Source organism: Hippoglossus hippoglossus, chromosome 10, assembly GCF_009819705.1.
Source record: "Hippoglossus hippoglossus isolate fHipHip1 chromosome 10, fHipHip1.pri, whole genome shotgun sequence".
Taxonomy (NCBI): Eukaryota; Metazoa; Chordata; class Actinopteri; order Pleuronectiformes; family Pleuronectidae; genus Hippoglossus; species Hippoglossus hippoglossus.
In genome coordinates, this window is record NC_047160.1 from 1,730,689 (window position 1) to 1,745,337 (window position 14,649).

Genomic DNA, 14,649 nt, shown 5'->3' on the forward strand with positions numbered 1-14,649 from the left:
GCAATTTTCCACGACTTTTATCAATATTTGCTTAATTCATATAGGATTGCTTTAACTCCCTCTTTACATTTGTATTGGAAATAAGATGGAGAACAACAGAGAGTGAAATAATATAATATACTGAATATCCCTGAGTTTTACAAAAATGCGCACACACACCCCACCACCACCACCACCACCACCACTGCTACCTCCTGGTGAGCAGAGATTTCTTTCGAAAGGGAGGGGCGGGGTGGGGTTTGCAGGGCCCCCTCTCTCCACCTGCTAAGCTGCCTTTGTCATCAGGATCTCTTGCTTCATTTCAATGACAAAGTTGCCGAGCCTCTCACCCTGCACACCCCCCCAAACTCCTTTCAGTAATTTTATGGTCCCTGAGGGCAGAATCTCTGCATCCCCCCCATCACCCACCCGGTCATTCGACCTTTAACTGGCCATATGAGCAGCCTGGGATGACACAGCAGCCCTTCTGCCTTCTCTCTGAAGAAATAATCACAGATATTTCTGTACCTAAGTTTACTGAACCTGAGCAGAGGCATTTGGAATATGATTGCAGCTTTATTAGCATCATTGCAAGAGGTTGGGGAGCGCAACACACTCCAGTGAGATGATTATGCTAATATTATGGTCATCACAACATACAATTCTCTAGGATGGCTCTAATCTACTTTTATGTATCACACACATTAGCTTTTATGAGAATATTATGAAAATAATATTACAGGGAGTTTGAGATTGGTCACTCTGGACATATTGGAACCACCAATGAGTCAAACTAAGTCACACCAATCAGCAGTTAGCTGCAGTTTTTCAAAGGCACACAAAATGCACAACTTTAAACTGTGAAGTGTGTGGACACTTTGTGGAGTCATTCAGCATCAGTATGTGTATATATCAGCTCATGAGCCGGTGTCCATGTGTTTGCTCAGAGACAGATGGCTGCACAGAGAGCCTGTTCCCACGGGTCGCACATTGGAATTTAAAATGCAGATAAAATCCATCACAGAGACGCATCCCCTCAAAGATGCTGGCCCCAGATAATTTGCTCTGTTGAAACCAATCAGCGCTGCGGTTATCAGATATGGCTCGCACTCCAAATGAAACTTATTGAGAATATAAGCCTGTGCAGTGAGACTCATTACTTTCTGATTTTGGCAAAAATGGAATCTGGGGGATCTTCAAAACGGGCTTGTGCTGGCTTACTGGAGTCTGTGACACAGTCATGAGGGCATGCTGTAGAAATCTTTGCTGTGATGTGAGCTTTTAAAGATTTTAGGAGTGGAGCATGGATTAATGCAGGCTATAAAATACTTATCAACCTCTGTGATCTTGATGCTGGTTGCTTCCCCACTTCTCCTCCAATGTAACATATCAGCAGCTATGAGGCATCCAGATAAAAGTTATTTAAAATGCACCAATTGTCTTTGATTACTACTGAATAGTAAACTCATAAAGTCTGCTACAGAAGTCAGTTTTACTACAACAGGATGAGGGTATTAGAATTTATCTGACATGAGCTGGAGCTAATTCTCACTCGGAGCTTCTTGGCAGAGGGGGGCGTAGGAGTCTGAATAGATGGTAATTGTAGGTTTGGGTTGTCTGAGGCACTGGCCAGATGGCTTGGTGGTGCTCCCATAAAGCTCTGCTTGTCCAGTTGTTTGCTCTCTGAGCAACACTTTGAGTTTGCAGGATGGTAATTTGGTCGGATCAGGAGATGCACGCTTCCATAAAACATTATTATGCAGCAGCAGGCGGAGGCGGTTTATGAAAAGAGCGCACGTGGGGGTCAGCTGGCCATACCTTAACTAATACTGCCTGTGAGAAAGTATTTCCATGCGTCACAATGCAGTGGAAAGATCAAAAAAAGTATGAGCCATTTGCTGAACTCAAATAACCTAAAAGAAGATTCTTTCTATGGAAATAATTGAATGTTTTTGTTCGTTTGGTAAACTGACGCGCTTTGGTTTTCACTGTCTGGTACACATGTTATATATACAATTACAGTCAGTTGTCCAGGTTTATAACCAAGAGCCAGGTAAACTTTTACTTTTGTCACGGATACGAAGAACTAGATTAACTGGTAAAACACTTTTTAATGAAGATGCATGTATTGCGTTATTTACTGCGTCCTGTGCGCACAAAGAAAGCGGATAAATTACACTGTTTGCCCCCCCATCCCGCAAAATACTGAAACAATTAAATACAAAATCAATATTGTAATTATCTGATTATAAAGTTGTGAATACTGTGTATGATTAAGCTCCTGTGTGTCCCAGGCAGACACTGTTTAAATCACTTGATGTTACAATGATATTACAGTGGTTGTTTGTCTTGTTTTGTCAGATTTGGTCTTGTTGTGTGTTCTACAGTCACACAGACTCATGGGCATGTTTGGCTTTGGGGATGCCAGGTCTCAAACGTAAAGCTCAATAAGCCTCCTCCTCATGCAGACAGGTGGATCAGGATTTAATGGCATAAGAATCAACTAGTGCGTAATTGCGCATAAGGGGCAGGATATGGGTGAGATGAAAAGTATTAAGATAAACCCCAGGAGGAAATTCATTGCAATATTAGGATGACCACGATACAATAATGCAAGTTAGTTGTAATTTTGCTTTTGGATATTGTGAAAAAAAGGGCACGGATGATAAATATTTTTAATTTCCCGGTTTGGGGTTTAATGCGTGCGCCCTGGTCAGGCAACCACTATAGAGTGAACAGTGTTTCGTGTTTCCTCATACTCTATTCTGAGGGCGACAATGTCGCGTTTTACGCACACACGAAAGGAGCAGAGTTGGCACACGTTGTGAATTACAATCATAACAATGTAAGTCTGCCGCGGGTCAGTATGTGTTGTGTTATAAGTGGCTGAGCCCAGAATACTTCCTCCTCTGGCCCATTGTTGTGACACACTTTTAATGCCGGGGTGTCTCTGTGCTGGGGAGGGAGGTGGGGGAGAGAGTCGGGGCTCCCAATGGTCGGTCCCTCCTGTGATGCTTGAAGGAGGCCATTCTGGTGATTTAGGAGGAGAGGGGGTGAGGGAGTGGAATTGGGGGAAGGTGCGGGGAATTTTTTGTGTGGAAGAGAGACGCAGTTTGGGTGCTGTGGGGCGTAGAGAGAGACTGGGGGGGGGGGGGGCAGGACAGGCAGACACAGTCGCACACGCGCGCACACTGAGTACTCTCTCTCTCTCTGTCTCTCCCTCTCTCACACACACATACACAGACACACACACAGACACACACAAGGCTACACACACTGGGAGAAAGCTGCGCCTTTTCTTCGCCCAGACACACTCTCACTCATTCTAAGAGGCGCACGCACAGGAGGCGGCGGGCATATGTGGTTATGTGAGAAAGCTGCAAGGAAGGCGCCGCGATTTGATCGTGTATTTTATTCTTTTACAAAAGAAAGACATTAACAGTATCTCGTGTAACTATCCACTTATTTATTTATTTATTTATTTATCTGTTTTGCGGAGTTGTATTTTTTTGCGTAGCGGAGAGCAGCTGCGCAGGATTCAACATGCCAGACTTCTGAGAGGACATCTACCCCCGTCCCCACGACCCGATTTTTTTTGCCTCTGTGGAAGTATTCGTCGAAATGTGCGCGCAGAAGATGGGAGCAAAAATGATGCAAGCAAAAGGAAATATTTTCTCTCCGGCACTACTCCAACTACTGCTTTTGGTCGCCCTTACGCACGGAGCCACTGGTAAGACTTTGAAATATAAAGTTTACGAGGAGCAGAAAGTAGGCACGGTTATTGCACGGTTAAGGGAGGATGTAGCCGGGGTTTTATCCAAACTCCCGAGTTCGTTGACCTTTCGGTTCCGCGCTATGCAACGAGGGAGCACGCCGTTCTTGTCTGTTCGGGAGGAGGACGGGGAGATCAGCATCGGCACCAAAATCGACCGCGAGAAGCTTTGTGAGAAAAACTTGAACTGCTCGATTGAATTCGATGTGGTCACGCTCCCGACGGAGTACCTGCAGCTGTTCCATGTGGAAGTGGAAGTGCTGGACATTAACGACAACTCCCCGCACTTCTCCCGCTCCATTGTCCCAGTCGAGATTTCTGAAAGCGCATCCGTGGGGACGCGAATCCCGTTGGACGGCGCAGTGGATGCAGATGTCGGAGAAAACGCTTTGCACACCTACTCACTGACACCCAATAACTTCTTTAAGATTGAGGTGAGAACCAGGACAGACGGGGCCAAGTACGCGGAGTTGGTGGTGATGAGGGAGCTGGACCGGGAGGTGCTGTCCAGCTACCAGCTCCAGCTCACAGCCTCGGATAACGGTGTACCCCCCAAATCTGGCTCCGCGTTGGTCAAGATCAGCATTTCTGACTCCAACGACAACAGCCCAGCCTTCGATGAGCAGGCTTACATCATCAATTTGCTGGAAAACTCTCCCCTTGGGACTCTAATCATCGATTTAAACGCCACAGACCCAGATGAGGGCACTAATGGGAAAATAGTCTACTCATTCAGCAGTCACATTCCACCAAAGATCCTGGAAACATTTAAGATAAACCCAGAAAATGGCCAAATTACTCTTATTAAAAAAGTGGACTATGAAAGCACCGCTTCCTATGAGCTAGATGTTCAGGCTCAGGACATGGGACCTAACTCCATCCCTGGACTTTGCAAAATTGTGGTGAAAGTGGTGGATGTAAATGACAACAAACCAGAGATTAACATCAACCTGATGACACCTGGTAAAGAGGAGGTTGCCTACATTTCAGAGGGGGCCCCTGTGGACACCTTCATAGCTCTGGTGCGTGTTGACGACAGTGATGCAGGCCTCAATGGTGAGGTTATTTGCAGGCTGCACGGCCACGGCCACTTCAGACTCCAGAAGACCTACGAGAAGAATTATATGATCCTCACTAACATCTCGTTGGACAGGGAGAAGAGGTCAGAGTACAGCCTGACTGTCATAGCTGAGGACAGGGGCTCTCCTAGTCTCTCCACCATCAAACATTTTACTGTTCAGGTGTTGGATGAAAATGACAATCCTCCACGTTTCGAGAAGAGCCACTATGAGGTCTTCAAATCAGAGAACAACTCACCAGGAGCATATCTGATGACTGTGGTGGCATCAGATCCAGATCTGGGCACCAATGGCCAGGTCACCTACACCATCATAGATGCCCTGGTCCAAGGGAGCCCTATCTCCACCTATGTCACCATTGATCCCTCCAATGGCGCCATCTATGCCTTACGCAGCTTTGACCATGAAGACGTCAGCCGAATCGCCTTCACTATTCAGGCACGTGATGGGGGAAACCCTTCACTGTCCACGAACACCACCGTCCTTCTAACTGTTTTGGATGAAAATGACAACCCCCCCATCATCCACTCCCCCTCCCTCCAGAATCACACCGCTGAGCTTCTGGTGTGGAAGTATGCATCACCGGGTCAGCTGATAACTGCGCTTAAAGTCACAGACCGTGATGCTGGTGCCAATGGAGAGCTGAGCTGCGCCATTGTTGGTGGCAATGAGGATATGCTGTTTGTGATGGATGCCCGGCGATGTGAGCTCAGAACCAATGCCAGCCTGGAACAGGCTCCTCGGGATGTGATGGAGCTGAAGGTAGAAGTGCAAGACAGGGGCACCAGTCGGCTGTCCACAGGCGCCCTCCTCAGGCTCTCCCTGCAGGAGACCATGGACATCCTCCCCCCTCTCTACCCCACTGGCACCAGCCAAGGCTCACTGGATCTCTCCCTCATAGTCATCATCTCTCTAGGTGCTGTTTGTGCTCTACTACTCATCGTCATGGTGATGTTTGCCACCACCCGCTGCACCAGAGAGAAGAAAGACCCCAGACATAACTACAACTGCCGTGTGGCAGAAAACAGCTACCAGAACCACCCCAAGAAGCCTGCCAGGCAGATCCACAAAGCAGACATCACCCTGGTCCCAACTGTCAATGGGACTCTGCCTGTCCGGGCACACCCACGCTCCCCGTCAGCCTCTCCAGCACCTGAGAGGGGCACCCTGGGTAGCAGGCAGAGCCATCATAGCCGCCAGTCCCTCAACAGCCTGGTCACCATCTCCTCCAACCATGTTCCAGAGAATTTTGCCCTGGAGCTGGCCCACGCCACACCTCCTGTAGAGGTAAGACAGTCAGATTCAGTTTCCTCAATGCTTGTAGTTCATTTTCTTTAAACCTAGATTCTCTGTTCTTACGTTAATTTATTAAAAGTAGTGGTCACACAGCTTTATTTTATTGTAATAAGTACCTCTGCATCTTCTCAAAAAGATTAAAAGATAAACAACTTGTTGTATTTATGCCCAAAATGATGTACTATGTAGTTTATTTTTGTCTTATATTCAGTATTTGTTCTGAATTTATTCCTTGCTCCCATATTCTGTTACGTCCAGCCCTTTGTGTCATGTTTTTGTTGACCATCACATTCAGGAGCAAGTCACAAAGTCATGTCACCACCCCCCCTCCCCGCCAACCCCACCCCGCAGACCTACCCTTTCCCCACAATATCCCCCCACACTACATTGTCTTGTGGCCTTGCTTGTTTGACTCCATTCATTTTCCCCTCTTCATTTTTTTCTTTTTCTTTTTTGTCCTTTTCTTCTTTTTGTTTTTGTTTTGATTGTAGCAAGTCTCACAGCTTCTGTCCATGCTCCATCAGGGTCAGTACCAGCCACGACCAAGCTTCAGAGGCAACAAATACACCAGGAGCTACAGGTAATGGGCATGCAAAATGCTTTTAAAGAGTTTGTTGTTGGACTTACGTAGAGGTATAATATCAGAAATATCAGAAATAATTCCCCTATGAATTTGTCTGCTGTCAGTACTTTCACATAGCCCCTTACATCCATAAGTCGTAGCTTTTAGGTTTAGAGTCAAACTGTATGCTCAGTAACATCACATTTGCATAATTTTATGTAAAACCCCTTCTGCAGCATGCTCTCTGCCTCTCTGTGAACCTTATTATCCATTGGTAGCATGCTGTACCATACCCATTTGATAATATTATTTTCAATGATTAGTCCTTTCTGACAAATGTATCAAGTTGTTGTCTCTCTGTGCAGATATGCCTTGAATGAGATGGATAAGTTCAGTCTGAAGGACAGCGGTCGTGGAGACAGTGAGGCTGGGGACAGCGACTACGAGCCTGGCAGGGAGTCACCCATGGACAGGCTCCTTGGTGAGGGCTTTACTGAGATATATGCCCCTGATGGCCAGCACAGAACGCATGCAGGTATACCACTGGCCCCCCATCCACAACTTCACACCCATGCCTTCATATCCCATCTTTTCCTTACTTTCTTCTTATCATCTAGTACTGAATCCAAATCAGTTTTATGTATAACATTTAACTAAATCCTTGCCAAAATACATTACACTAGATCCATTAATTTCCATAGGACAAATTGGAGCAAAGATGTAGGGCTCACTTATTATTGAGCTATCTGCCAAATACATTTAAAATATTAATTCAATTAATTAAAAATTCTAATTAAAAAAAGTCCCTTGGTAAACACGAGCCGGTTTACAAGATAAAGAAAAGCAGGAAATCTTGACATTTAACAGGCTGGAGCCAGCAAACTCTACTTGAAGAGTGATATGTTTAATCCAAATGTACAGTTGCTGATTAATATCCTGTCGGTTGACAAATTGAGTAACCAGCTATTCATTCAGTTCAAACACAAGTAACATGATACGTCTGCTCAGTGTAATTAATCATTATGACCTTGTCACTACACACAGGACAGTAAACATGCCCCCCCCCCAAGTTGTCTCTTGAATTTTTAAATATGGTTCAACTGGGCTAAACCAGTTTCTCAACACTGGGGTTGCAAACCCATCCAGGGTTCACCTGGTGAACACAGGGTTGTGCCAGATGTCTTAGACGGACACATTGATGCACTTGATATACAGTACTATAGTAAGGATTAAATAAACAGTTTGTAAGTTAGAACCCTCCAATGCTATATGTTGGACGGGTTTTTGGTCGTGGTAATCATTCATCCTGTCCAGGCTGGCCCTGCAGCAATCCCTTTATAGCATAATTCCAGCATAAGTGGGGATCGGGGATGCAGTACACATTTTTTATGTGCAAAAATGCATTCCACAGTTCAGGCAAAACTAATATGAAGCTACAGCAGTCTTAGGTTACACAAATCAAGTAGATATATACAAAAGTTACAGTCTCAAAATTCTGCCTGTGTGGCTCTCCAGACACAGAGGAAGTCTCATATAAAGAGACAAATGAAAAGATACACACTCCATATAATTCAGAAGCTAAAGCCTTATATCAGCTACAGCCGAATTTAAGCTGAACAACCACAGGATGAGGGCTGTGGATTTTGTCTCGTATGTCTTACAGTGGAGTCACGCGTAGAAGGAATCACTACAGGCTTAGTGACCGATAACATTAGTGTATTAAGACAGTCTTTAAAATAATCAAAGACTATACTTACGGTTATTCAGTTCCCTCATCTTTAAGAAAAAGAAATTCACAAGGTGCCATACACAATTCACATGACTAACAGACAAGTCTACTCCAGGAATTATGAGAATCTTACGTATCAACAGGTCAGACCAGGTTAAGAAACCCTGGGTTAGGACAAAGCAGGTGCCATACATTGATCATTCCTCATTTTGATTGTGCATTACAAGTGGGCTGCATGTGTATTGGCATGGAATGTTTGTCAGAGACACTGTAGACACTCATCCACTGAGTTTCACCTCATGGCTTCAGATAGCTCAGCAGATCCTCCCTTACAGTACTCCTCTTCTCTTCCATTCTCTCCACAGTCGAGTTAACGAGGAAGAATTTGAGCACTTGTTGAACATTGACTGACCTGCTGACTTCGATATATTCTACCCACCCAGCTTCAAATCTATCTATCTGGCAGGTTTCACAGACCTGTTGCTTTAGAAACATTCAGACACATGCTCTAAAGTTCCTCTGTCTCTCAGCCTGACTTAGCAAATGTCACAGAGGTTGCAGCTTCTTTTATCGAGTCATCCTCCTCCTCCCAAAGCTCCCACTTCTTTCCAGCCAGCTTCCCACACAGCCATCATGCGACACTGCATTTGAGCTACATCGCAATTAAAGTTGACCCAGACGGGCAGACAATCTCATCACTAACACCCCCTCCCTCACTTTCTTTATAGCTGTATGGAGGAGCTGTGCTTGTTAGTCCTTCTCCCTTTCCCACCTTCAAGCTTTCACTGTCAGCCCTCCAAAAATGAAGCCCTCATGCTTCCCTGATGAAAAGGACGCATTTAATTGCCATGTGACAAGTAGTTGCCATGGCGTCTGCTCTGAGCTGTGCTCATGATTAGGCCCTAAAGAGCATAATTACATCTCAAAGCTCACAGTTCTCATTCTGTATGTTCACCCGCCTTCCACCCGCGTGTCCACTGCAGCATAGATGATTTCGAACAGTGTTTATCTGGTTCCTGTCATTACGACTGGAAATAGCCATCTTTGCTCAGGTGTAGAAGGAGGTAGAAACTCTGTTTGTTTTTCATGTAGAAGCAGAACTCATACTCAAATGATTATTAACAACCTTTTGAGAAAATATGAAATTCTTTAAAATAGAAATAACTTGTAACAGCTTTTCTGTTCTCCATTACTTGACTTTGCTTTTTTTAAAGACTAGTGTGACAAACCTGTTTGTTTAGACATGGAACCAGGGTGGGGTTAGGCTTACTAACAGTTAATGTTAGAGGCAGGATAAACAGCTAGCCTTACTCAAAGTTCATAGACATTTTTCTTCAGTTTCTTTCTTAACTAATTGCAACTATCTGTTTTGCCCTACTTCCAGTCAGACTGCTAAGCTGAACATATCACTCAGTCTTCATACTAACACATAGACCTGATACTGATATCAATATTTTCAACTCCTCTTAGAAGGAAAGTGAATTATTCCCCAAAAATGTTAGAGTCCTAATGGCACCCTGACCAAAAAAAACATTTGAAGAACCCACTATGCTCTGGCCCACACAGGTGGTTATCTAAGAAGACATTTGACATTAATCACATGGTTGTGAAGGACAAATTAAAGGCCAACAACATGTACAAGGTCCTTGACGTCCATGGCCAATTGTCAGTGATACAGATAGAAGTGGACCTCTTATCCACAGACACTGATCTACAGATGGCCAGAGCTCTGCAGGCAGTTTGTTTATGATAACCTGAATGCTGGTTAAAAATATCCTCACTGTCAAGCCTGGCCTTATTCTTTTTGCATAATGAATGAGGAGAAAACAGTGTTGTCACATACAGGCAGGGGTGATTGAAGATATGCACTGCAGATGAATTTCTTCTAAATGGGTTAAAGGAGCAACACATATTTTTCCGGGCTCTATTTGAACAATTTAAGAGCATAGCACAAAAGTCATCATCAGTGTTTTGGACATAAAATGTAGTGAGCCAATTAGAGTGCCATTTTTCATTCCCTTCTCATTTCACATTGGAAGATTTTATATTATAAGGGCAGATTTGCCAGGTATGTGTATGCACTGTGCACCTGTCTATGTAGGGGCATATAACTATCTTGATATTACCATAATAATATATTATAATATAATACTGGACCACCGCTCAGATTTTAGTTTTTCAAAGGGGAAATCACTTCCTATAGCCTCAAGATCAGTAACCAACGGTGCATTGGACCACACTAACCAACAACCTGGGTGTTTGACAGGAAAATGACAATTGGTCTGAAAAAAGCTAAAACAGTAGTCAAAATTGGTTAAGTACTACTACACTATTACCAGTGTGGTGCTTCTGGGTGACTTTTTCAGATATGGGCATTAATCAGGCAGAGAGTTTCTGATAAACATTCATCAAGTTGCATTATGGGAAAAGTAGGGTCCAGTGTTTTTGGAGCTTAACCCCATACCATTCGTGTTTACTCTCTGTCTCTTACTAGCATTCAAAAACAGATTTAACTGTAATGTTAAATTACTTTAAATGTCTCACATTTTTTTCCTTGGTTCAGTCTAAATCATGCCAACAGTCGTGGTCATTCTCCTTGCTCAGTGGATAACGGCGTCCTCCTGCTCCTTCTTCTCAAACATAAAGGTTTTCTCACATTATCAGCAGTGAGTCATTTAGTTCTAAATACAAAAGCCTGATAACTCAGGGGCAAGGAAATCAGTTAGTAAGTCATCTGAATTGACACTGCAGTCAGTCACACAGGCAGGCTTTCAAATAATGTTTGCCTGACACATTCTTATTTTTGCACACAAATCAGTTGGGTTAAATCTTTCATTTTTACCCTTTCATCAGCGGGGCAGGGCACTCAATCTGCCACCACCCCGCACTGATGTTCTCCCCCTTCCAGTGCATCCAAATGCACTTTTCATCTGCTCTAAGATGTATTATAAATGTTCCTTTCATGTTAATGAGGGTATAATGAAGTCCCTCAATGGCACGACTGAAAAGCGCCGCACTCCTTTAATGAAGGCTTTAAGTTGGCATATTTGATTTGTCTAATTTATTCTTCAGAGATTTTCTATTTGAAGATTTAATATTGAAAAGGGGCGAGTTGAAAGGGAAAAATGCAGGGCTTTTAGAGGAGGAGGTATTTTGAATGGGTAATAGGCATTGATCGGCTCTGCTGAATTGTCTCATCGTGGTAAATACATTGGAAGGCAGCAGGTAGCGCTCCTGCGAAGAGCTTTCAGACTAATTAGGGCAGATTTCCATGGTGTTTCCACAGACAAAACACCTGAGGAGAGGCAGGCTGGATGGAAAAAGAATCAACTGTCAGGAACCTTCTTTACATCTCTTTGATTCTGAGATTCTATTTATGGTTGTTTGCTTCACACAAGAAAAAGATAAGATGTCTCCAGTATTATCTACAAGATACATCCAATGTGAACACACGTAATGTACGACATACTCTGCCTGCCAAAAGTCAACTGTTCAAAAAAGAAAAACTTCAAGCTTTGTGAAGATTTGAAGCTATGACGGTTTGACTGTCAGTATGTTTTAGAAAGAACTTTCACAGCATATGAAGAAGACATTTACTAATCATTTTTTAATTGTCTTTAAATTACCAAATATAACAATTCTCTTATCATTGGATAATGAGACATGTCCTTTGGTTCCCACCTCTTTGGGTTTTGTGGCCCTTTAAATCAAAGTCTCTTTACAAATCCTTGTTAGAGGCTATAAATGATTATAATTTAAATTGAGCTGAATCGAGCTCGATCTATCAACAGAAAAGTAGTTGGCAAGAGTTTGGATAATGGATCGGTTGTTTCAGTTGTTCAATGAACGTTGGCTCCAGCCAACTTTGGCTCCACCTTCTCAAATGTGTTGATTTTGTGCTTTTCTGTGTTTTACATCAGCGGAATTTTATATCTTTATATTTCAAGAAGTCAGTTTGGGCTCCTCCTGGAACCTGTTGCAAAATTTTGATATTCAATGCCACATATCAGTACAGCTCGGTTTTAATACTCATTGCTACACATTTCTGTTGGTTTTCAAAGGGAATTGAGGTTTGATGCCCAGCTCTACCCATTTCCTTTACTGTGTGTGCAGCTCAGTATTTCAGGATACTCATAAGTGCTTCTGTCTTTCTATCCAGCTATGAGGCTCTGCACAGAGGAGTGTCGTGTTCTGGGTCACTCAGATCAGTGCTGGATGCCCCCCTTGGCCTCACCAGCCTCATCATCCTCCGACTACCGGAGCAACCTCTATATCCCAGGGGAAGAAGCCCGCCAAGTAACTGACCTCTCGCAGGAAAAGACCCCACAGCCCTGCACAGACACTGTGACTGCCCGGAACCAGAGCTTCTCCACCTTCGGCAAGGACCTGGGCGGTGAGGACGGTGGAGAGGAGGAGGGGGGAGAGGACAGCAGGGGGGACAGAGATGAAGACCTGTGTGGGACCACCTCACTGTTGTCAGAGATGAGCAGCGTGTTCCAGAGGTTGCTACCCCAGGGTCTGGACTCCTATGTCCAGGTCAACGAGAAAGACAAAGGGACAAGTCTGAGTGGTGTGGGTGTGCCTATGACTGGGTCTTTGGATCGCAGGAGGGGCCATCTGCCTGGCAAGCCCAGCCCCTCTGTTCACCAGCAAGGCGTGGCAGCCTGGGCTGCCAATACCCACTTCCAGAACCCGGGAAGCAGCATCGGTCCATCTGGCCATCACCAGGGTGGCAGCTACCACACCCTGAAACCCAGCACCAAGCTCAGCTCCCAGAGCGGCAACCACAAGGGCTCGCAGGCACCCAAAAACAGTCCTCAGAACAGCGGCCACCCCTGTAAACCCCACAGTAGCCCTCTGCTCACAGCACTGGTCAGTCCCACTCTGATGCAGCATTCCCCAGCCCCTGTGCCAGTACAAGTGCCGCTCCCCGGGCCCTCCTCCAAGTGGTTGCCTGCGATGGAGGAGATCCCAGAGAATTACGAGGAGGACGATTTTGACTCTGTGCTCAGCCACCTTCAGGGCAAACGCAGTGACAGCAGACATGAGCTGGTGGATGCCAGCGAGCTGGTGGCTGAAATCAACAAACTTTTGCAGGATGTACGGCAGAGCTAGACTTCCTGTTTCTTATCCTCTTTATTTATTCACCACCCAATGACTGCTTCCTTTTACCTTAAGTATAAAAGTGAGCACCCTTGGGTGGCAAAAAAGGACAGAAACATAAGTTAAATGAGAAACGAAGACAAAAAAAGAAGACCTGCAATTGTCGTTAAAGTTGCATTTATAATGTAATAATTGTGTTTTGTGAATGCTAAATATCCAAAAAATTGTTTGTAATTGCTTGTTTTGGTACACAATGTACACTATGTGACTGTATTTATCTTTGTATTTTAAAAATACATTTGTATTCTTATATTTATAAAAAAAAGTGTATATAAACTTAATCAGAAGTCTATTTTTATATTTTGAATGCATGTTGAGTACAAAGACATTGAATCAAGACTGACATGCGATCGACATTCTATGTATTTAAACAGTTTTTTGTATTGTGATTTCTTTTGTTGTCACTATGATATGTATACATGAATATATTAATGAAGTAATGGACACTTGTCTTTGTGGTCTGTTGTGGGGAAGGGGAGAGTACACAAATAAAAATAATACATAAACATTCCAGCCTGTGGTTTATATCTTTTTTGTTTTGTATCTGTCTGAATGAATAGCCTATAGTGTATTAATAAATTGAACAACATGTACAACGTGTTCCATTAGCATTAGATTTACAATTCAATATGTAGCTGTACAAGTAGACCTCACATGTCATGATAAACATTACCTTCAAAGGAAGTCTTTACAGTTTGTCTAATGCAAATGGAGGATAAATTAATAACACAATCTTCCTCTACAGTTATTGGGATTCTAGGTTAATTTATTCTTACTTTGCTGAGCATTTGAAGGATGTTTCTACGAGTAAAAGCTTCGGAGCAGCTACTTCATGACCCTTTGACTGGTTTGAAAGAACATTCAATCTAAATGAAATAAGAAGTCAAGTTGTTCATATGATATCAGGACAAAAGTCAGTGTAAAGGCTTTCAAGTAAATAACCTAATAAATAAAAAACATCCTGCCAACATGTCAATACAATACAACTGAAGACAAAATATTGGACTGGGGACGGAAATTTGTAGTTCAGTACTGAAATATTATGGCAGCTAACTTCTCATTCAACAGG

General features: G+C 43.7%; 1 protein-coding gene across 3 annotated transcripts; it reads left to right on the plus strand.

Moving 5' to 3' along the window:
- The first annotated feature begins 3,235 nt into the window (after positions 1–3,235).
- Positions 3,236–14,090, plus strand: pcdh18b (protocadherin 18b). 3 transcript variants are annotated; one of them, XM_034598739.1, is made up of 4 exons: positions 3,236–6,117; positions 6,618–6,706; positions 7,054–7,169; positions 12,577–14,090. In XM_034598739.1, exons 1-4 carry the CDS (start codon positions 3,601–3,603, stop codon positions 13,530–13,532), a joined length of 3,678 nt encoding a protein of 1,225 aa, XP_034454630.1. In that variant the 5' UTR covers positions 3,236–3,600; the 3' UTR covers positions 13,533–14,090. The 3 variants fall into 3 exon arrangements, with proteins under 3 accessions (XP_034454630.1, XP_034454628.1, XP_034454629.1); XM_034598737.1 differs by having other exon boundaries at positions 3,239–6,117; positions 7,054–7,223; XM_034598738.1 differs by having other exon boundaries at positions 3,239–6,117; positions 6,651–6,706; positions 7,054–7,223.
- Positions 14,091–14,649: the final 559 nt, after the last annotated feature.

Coding starts and splice junctions, on each gene's coding strand:
- pcdh18b (XM_034598737.1), top strand. CDS start 3,601: ATGTGCGCGCAGAAGATGGGAGCAAAAATGATGCAAGCAAAAGGAAAT. Junction 6,118..6,617: donor ACGCCACACCTCCTGTAGAG/GTAAGACAGTCA, acceptor TTTTGATTGTAG/CAAGTCTCACAGCTTCTGTC. Junction 7,224..12,576: donor CCAGCACAGAACGCATGCAG/GTATACCACTGG, acceptor CTTTCTATCCAG/CTATGAGGCTCTGCACAGAG.